We start from the raw sequence: 7,986 nt of genomic DNA, 5'->3' as shown, positions 1-7,986 counted from the left end.
ATTATTGATTGAATCAGCTCCATATAGAACATAGCTCTAGAGTTTATACTCTGTTTAATGATGATAGATTATTGATTGAGTCCCAGATTGTGTCGTTACTCTAACAGTGAAAGTAGAACGCTTTCAGCTTCAGTAAACACTGTTTACTTCACTGTGTTGTTATAAAGTGGGACAAAATGAAATGAGCTCAGTGTTCAGATAGTTCCCTTTTTAAAAGATTTAGCAGAACAGAAATAGTGTAAAAGCTCGTCGGGGGGGTTGGTGCAGTTTATTGTTGATGATGTTTATTTCCCAGCAGTGATTTCAGAATAAAAGCACATAAAGTGTTTGTGCTGCTCATTAAATCCTCTGCTGCAGACTGGAAGCTGCATCTTAATTAACTGTCAATTAACTCCAACAACTGGAGTCTCACAAGTGGAGGCTTAACTGATCCTGAACACACACACACACACACACACACACAATTCATCAATCTATTTCAAAAGGTTTTAATTTCAGTTATTAGTCATGTGCTGATGTGAGCCCAGGACAGGATTTGTTTTTTTTTAGCTTTTTTTTTTATTATGTAACGCTCAGCTGTAAATATCTGAGTGTTCAGAACAATCAGTTGTAATATTTATTTGTTTGTTGGCTCCTTCAGTGTTTCTTCAGTGTGATCTTTGAATGATGTACGTGCAGAGCAGTTCTGCTCCTTTCTAATCACACCTGCAACCTGTGTGATGCATTCATGGGTAAGTGGTCTGGGTGCAGGCGTCCTCTGATGCTTTGGTCCCGATCTACTATAAAGTCTGTATGATTGTTGAAAATGATAAACATACATAATACAATAATAATAATAAAATATGTCACTTTATGAAATGATAGAAAGGATCCCTGAAGCCAAAATGTTGGAAACCACTGAAGTAGACAAATTTCTAAAACGTTAGAAAACAAGCAACATTTGCATATTCTGTCCTTTTTAATGAGGTAGAAGGAGTTGATGCTTTTTAAGGATTTTAATGAGGAAATGATGCTTTTAATATATCAGACACACTTTGTATTTGTGTCTTAATAAATGTCGAGGGTCCGGTCTTACATACGAGATATTTTGGTGCATTACAACAAACAAAGTTCTGCAGAAGTCGAGGATCATAACTAATTACAATAAAAAATGGCAACCATTAATCCATAATCAGTCTTCTTCTACATCTTGTCATACCACCCGCTCTTCTCTCTCCATCATCTCTCTCTCCTGCCTTTATTGCCTCTCTCTTTAGTCGCTCTCTCTCTCTCTCTGCTGTCAGTCTGTTGAGGCTATAAATAGAGCAGCTGCTGGCACACAGTCTCAATCTACACACACACACACACTGTAAAACACACACTTTTTTCTGTCTCTGCGTCACTGCAGAACTCAGCTTCCTCTGCATTTTTCTTTCATCCCTTCTTCTTCCTCACCTCTCAGTCCTCTCTTTCAGCTCTGGGCTCTGAATCGTAGTTTTACTGAAATCCTGATTGTATTCGAGCAGCTTTGAACCGTATTAACAGTAATGTGTTAATGAGCTGGAGAAAACCCATCTTTTCTATTCTCTATTAACATACCTGGAGAGGAAAAAAAACATTTGTGATTCACAAATCATGTCTTCATTTCCTCTAATCTTGATGATAATGATGATAATGATAATTTTTTATCAGTTGTTGAAATGGAACCATGGGTGAAGTTTAGAGGAGAAACAACTCGGAGACTTGTTGCATGTTGTCCTGATAATGGACACCTCAATCGGGAAGGAAAAAGTATAAGATCAACTGACTAATGGCAATGTAAACATTGTTCACTGCTCCAGTATATCGAATGAACCATAGATACAACTTGACTAACGTTACGCTACGAGTCATAGAGCTAACAGTATGCTACTTACGAGATATTCATATTTTGTTCTCATTCCGTTTATTTCTGTGCATTATTCTGGAACTGCTGCATTAGGAAGTAATGGACACCCTGCAGCCAATCAGAATCCAGTATTCAGTCAGACTATGGTATAATATCTAACTTTGTGTCGGCTAATTATCAAAATTCTTGACTAAGTAAATTGGACTTTACAGTACTCGAGTAACTGTAGTAGTTACAGACGACCTCTGCACTGCAGTAGCATTACTACGCTCTACTACAGCGACGTTGTGTTAATTAGACACTGCAGAGTGTGTGTGTGGTCACACAGATCCAGGATCTGTATTTTTAGCTCATTAATCGTCAGTTCGCTGGTTCGAGGCTGTTAACCGTCTGTCTGCAGCACAGAAAGTCCACTTCACTCCAGCTGGCAGCGGGGCGACCGTCCTCAGTGAAGAGAGAGAGAGAGGGAGAGGAGACAGGAGAGAGACAGACAAGAAGACGAGAGAGACAGAGAAAGTGAGAGACAAGAAAGAGACGAGAAAGAATGAGAGAGAGAGAGGATGGAGCAGGTGGGACAGAAAGTGAAAGAATCAGGGTGGAAAATGTGCTGATGGAGGTTCAAAGTAAAGTTTCTGTGCTCTAAATTCAAACCCAGAAGAGACACAGTCACACACACTGGAACCTCCTATAACAGCGGTAGATCAGTGTTTACTGCCCCACAGGACAGATTCACAGCCAGGTGAACACGAGTAACAATGATCTGCCCTCTTACAGTCTACTGTACATTACTGTCTATTGAGGGAACAGAACAACGTTACACTCCAAAGGAAACAACTCTGAGAACTGTTATATAAGAATAAATCTACCAACCTGCGACATTTCTATATTTCTATGAAATCTGTAATAGTTCATAATATCTATAACCATATATAAAACCTGTAACAGTCTATGATATCTATAACATCTGTATGATCTGTAACAGTCAGTAACATATGCAGCTCTCCATGAGATCTATAACAGTTTATAACAATCTATACCTTCCTATAACATCAGTAAACATCTGTGACAATCTATAGCATCTCTAACAGTCAATAACATCTGTAAAAGTTAAAACATCTGCAGCTGCCCATGAGATCTAATAATCAAAGCACATTACATCTGAAGATATAAACCTTTAAAACACGTGTAACACCTGTACCAATAACATCTGTAAGATCTCTCAGTCTATAACATCTGTAAATATATAATATATATAACATTAACATTTTCACCAGAAACATCTGTAACAGTTTGTAGTGAGCCTTTCTACATATATTGTTCTATTTTTATCAATTCAATATTGTTTTTATTTTCATTGATATTTTATTTCATTGTTTTATGTCCCTCTGCTCCAGATTATTTTAATAATTCATCAGAAATTAAAAACTAAAATCCCTGTGAATTCTCCCAGCTGAGGACGAGAGACATAGAGAGAGACAGATGGAGAGAGAGAGGAGCAGGATGAGGATGGAGGAGAGGAAGGGACAGAGCAGGTGGGAGGGACGGATGGAAAACTGACCCAACAGATGCTGAACGAGGACAAATCTGGACCACACACACACACACACACACAGTTAATCTGCAGCAGGCTAATACAGTCTGGCATCAATTCAGTTTCCATCCAAGAGTCCTGTTAGCTACACACACACACACACACACACACACACACACTGCTCAGTGTAAACCAGTATAAACCAGTCTGCACTGGGTGCTGTTAACCCCTCCCTCTCTCTGCGCAGATACGTTGGACTAAGACGGCGGGCGGAGCCTCGGACCGCCAGGGCGACTCCTCGCTGCACAACGAAACTCTGAAGATCGATAATATCAGCCGCCACCAGGGGGGGCGCTACTATTGCAAGGCTGAGAACGGGCTGGGATCCCCCGCCATCCGCTCCATACGAGTCGACGTCTACTGTAAGAACACACACACACAGCAGCTGGTTAGCTTAGCTTAGCATAAAGGAAGTTCAGTGTTGAAGCTCCATCAGTGGCTCCGATATCGGACTGGTATGTAAAGTTCTGGAGGGATGGATGAAGCTGGCTGTGTGGATTAAGGAGTAGCCAGTGACCTACATGAGACCTCCTTATACGTGACAAACACTTTGTGTTGTTGTTTGTGTGCGTCAAGGCTGATTGTTGTTGACCTAAATGTGTGCAAGCAGGGAGCTGTTTTCCTGCCGCGGTGATTCCCTCCCCGGAGGTCTGCCAGCTTCTGTTCACCTTCATGTTTATTGTTGCAACTGGCGTGTAGAAGATCCCAGTAATCCCAGTGAAGAGACGTCCTCGGGTGTTTTTATACAGCTACGTCCCTCGTGTCCGATACTCGAAAAGTTTCCTCCAAAGCAACAGAAGCAGGAAGAAACGGTATCTGCAAGCAGTGGACGTTGTTGTGTAACATCCTGGAGGCTCACAAGAGGTACCTGAACGCACCGCGGCTGAGTGCTTCCTTCAGGGCACGGAGGCTTTTACACAACCATCGAGCTGCAGGAGGAAACAGGCTAAATCATTAACTCCCCACCACGCCCGGACCTGCAGCCTGTACAGAAGGACTCGCACTGCATTGTGGGAGTTCCCAGCAGATTGTTTTGTCCTCTGTTTATTCGCAGCAGCTGTCGTTCGGGCCCTGATGTGTTCAGTGTGCGAGTCAGAGTTTGTCGTCGCCCTGTGTGAAGTGGATTAGCGACCATTAGCCTCTCTGCTGGTGGTGGCTTCATAGCCGGACTCATTAACACGGCGGAGCCTGATTGGTCGGCTGCCGTCAGCTGATCAGGGACCTCACTGTGTTTACAGCCAATTAAAAAAAAGCCTCTGGTCCTGCAGTAATTACCCCCACCACAGGAAAACTGACCCCCCTGTTTGGAAATTTGGAAAACTATAAATTGCGAGGCTGCAGGAGAAGACAGCGTGTCCCCATTGTGTTCCCCAGAGAAACACAGACAGGAACCATAGTGCTAATATATTCATTTTCATAGGGCAGATTAATCACATTTATGGTGTTCTAAACATACAAGGAAACTCATGAAACACACGAACAGTGGACAAGGGGGTAAAGGGGTATGGGTCTTGCACATCGGGGTTGCAAAATGGCTCAATAGTGCCCCCTAAACTGTAAATCTGTAGATACATGTATCATGTCAAGACATTTAAAAAAGCCTCTTGGACCTATACCCCAAACCCAACAGGAAGTCAGCTATTTTGAATTTAATGGTCATTGTCATTTGGCGTTTTACTTGACGTTGTGCTTTAACAAACTTTCCCTCCTCTCCATCCTTTCCTTCCTTTATCTCTCCTTTTCTCCCTCCTCCTCGTCCTCCTCAGACCTGGACGACCCGGTAATAACAGTACATCAGAGCGTCGGTGAGGCGAAGGAGCAGTTTTACTTTGAGAGGACGGTGTTTCTTCGCTGCGTCGCCAACTCCAACCCACCTGTTCACTACACCTGGAGGAGAGGCCGGGAGGCTCTGACCCAGGGCTCCGACTCCGGGGTGGAGATCTACGAGCCGTTTTTTACACAGGTTAAGGAAATACACCTTCAGTTTTTATCAGTATTATTATATTATTGTCAGTCACTCAGGGTGTATTTACACATTCTAACACTTACCTGTTAAGAGCTGCAGGGGTTGGAGGTCAGAGATATTCTGTAGGAGCACACATGGTCATTAAGATTTAATTAAGCAGTACAGTGATGAGTTTGAGTCTGTAATAAATTGTGATTGTGAGGGTGTGTGATTGGCCGATTCCATCGCTGGTTGTTTTTTGGGGTTTATTTTGCTGATTTAATGGTCTTCCTCTGAGGAACGAGAGCCGAACTACGTGTAACTGATAAGAGTTGTTCAGTTGCGTCTGATCATCAATCACTCCTGCACTTTGCTCGGATAATACTACCACTTTACACCTGTCTCGGATCGTACCTGGATCTTACGTGAAGCATGGATTTATTTTTCACTGACTCAGGAGGACCGGATCGCTCCCTGTATGGAGCCCGTTCACCTCCTGGAACTGGGATGATCATCTCGCCAATTGATTTGATTCGCCCAAACTTCTCATGACAAAGGAAACTGCTGTTTCTGGCTGATTCTGGTGTTTTAACTTTTCTTCCTATAGTTTTAGACATTGCTGGTCCTGATTATAATTCATGTATTCACAGTGCTGCCTTACAGGGATTACAGGGATACAGGGACGTAAACCACAATTAATGTTCAAATTCATTCACTTTGACCTCTCCTTAAGTCCATACCTTCTTCGACCGTCACTCTTTTCAGTTTGCTGCTCCCAGTGACTCATTACACAGAATAGTTCTGACCATTATATCATTGCACTTTTGAGTTTGGAACACAGTCCTGTAGTTTGGACTTGTTCAGTCTGCTGCCACCGTGACCCGGCCTCGGATAAGAGGCAGGAAATGGATGGAAGGATGTTTATCTTTATATAAATATAACTTCAGGAGACAGGTGGTGTTACGCAATCAGAAGACTTCTCACCACTTTGTTTTTCAAAGTCATTTCCAGAACTGTCATCTCAGCGCTCATGAGATTTGAGCTGTTTTTTTAATTTTGGCATCATATTTTTTCATATCTAACTTTTTACATTTGCTCACTCATATTTAATTTTACCATCTACCGTGTGACTGTCCAAACCACAAATAACCAGGAAGACAGTATCATAACTTCAGCTTTGTGTCCGAGAAGAACAGTGACGTCTCCCAGGAGTCGAGTTGAAGCTCCATCAATAAACGTCTTTTTAGTCCCAGTTTATCTCTCAGTGGGATTCCTCCAGGGGATCTTGAGGTGCTTGATTAATATGGGCGGTGGTCCATGAGCTGCGGCCAAAAATAGTTAAAAGTTTGATTTTAGTCCAGTTTTTGTTTCACACAGACGTTCGAAACCTCAACGGGTTTACACAGCCTCAGGTATACTTCCATTTACTTCATCAACTCCTCAGACTATTTATATAATCTTTGAGTTTAAAACAAATCCACATCTTTTTAGTGATATTTAAGGTTTCATGAATCAGGATGGATGAATAATGAAGATCAGTCAGAAGTTTCTGTTTTCTCTTTCCCTTTTTGTAAGAATTTAAATATATTTTATAAACCAGATATCCAGATATGACAGCGTCTTTATCTGCAGTGAAGGTGATAGATTTCTTTGAGGACAGTCTTTATTCCTCAGGGAAATGTTTTTCTATCACATAATTATTTAATACTTTAACTACATTTTACTCATTATACACACACTTTTTTACACATTTTTTATGGTCTTGAAAAGCCTAGAAATGGATTCAAATTATCAAATATCGGGGAAATAATCTGTACTTTTTTTTTCATTGTATTTTATCCCCTTGCTCAGATCACCTAAACCTGGGTGCGTATTTTGTTTGAAACTCGACAGTTGGATAAACCACCTGATGACATTTACCAGTTGCAAAGAGGAATGACAAAAACACTCCCTTTTAATGAAAGAAAACCTGAGAAAATGTAGGCAAACTGTAAATTTGCCGGAGACCTCTTAGTTTTGACCACACACCCCATTTTCCTATTTTTCTGTGATTTTGATATTTAACTCAGTGTAGTTGTTGCTGTCTCACGTTGTGGAATGAAGATTTAATCTGTTCAATCATGTCTCTAAGGTTTGAAGATATACAGTGCCTTGCGAAAGTATTCGGCCCCCTTGAACTTTTCAACCTTTTGCCACATTTCAGGCTTCAAACATATAAATATAAAATTTTTTATTTTTTTGAAAAATCATCCAACAATTTACACAATTGAAGTGTAACTCAAAATTCTATTTTATTTTAAACTTTTAACTTAATAAAAAAATGAAAATTTGTTGTCGTGTTTTCCAAAATTATCTCTTCACCCTTTGCCTCTTAATACTTTTATGATGTCCACCTTTTTGCTCATTACAGCTGCAATTCTGTGTTTGTTTATCTCGATCATTTTTGCACATCTATGAACTTGAAATTCTTGCCATTCTTGCCTTTCAAAACAGTGCTCTACTTCAGTGATTTAGTGGCAATCTGTACTGTAAATGAATTCAAGCGCTTTCATACATGGCGCGGCACGAGTCAATCTTATGATC

The 7,986-nt window shown here is 40.9% G+C and overlaps 1 protein-coding gene across 1 annotated transcript in view; it reads left to right on the top strand.

Annotated features, from left to right (window-relative positions):
• The window catches only part of mdga2a (MAM domain containing glycosylphosphatidylinositol anchor 2a), a gene marked incomplete in the record, with an annotated part of 62,993 nt that overhangs the window by 21,209 nt on the left and 33,798 nt on the right, over nucleotides 1–7,986 (top strand). The window contains 2 exon segments of the mRNA XM_035674754.1: nucleotides 3,646–3,820; nucleotides 5,225–5,421. Coding sequence (XP_035530647.1) covers nucleotides 3,646–3,820; nucleotides 5,225–5,421 — 372 coding nt within the window.

Source organism: Morone saxatilis, unplaced genomic scaffold (genome assembly GCF_004916995.1).
Source record: "Morone saxatilis isolate NCDOM2014 unplaced genomic scaffold, NCSU_SB_2.0 Contig3, whole genome shotgun sequence".
NCBI lineage: Eukaryota > Metazoa > Chordata > Actinopteri > Moronidae > Morone > Morone saxatilis.
This window is presented reverse-complemented; position numbering and strand designations above follow the sequence as displayed.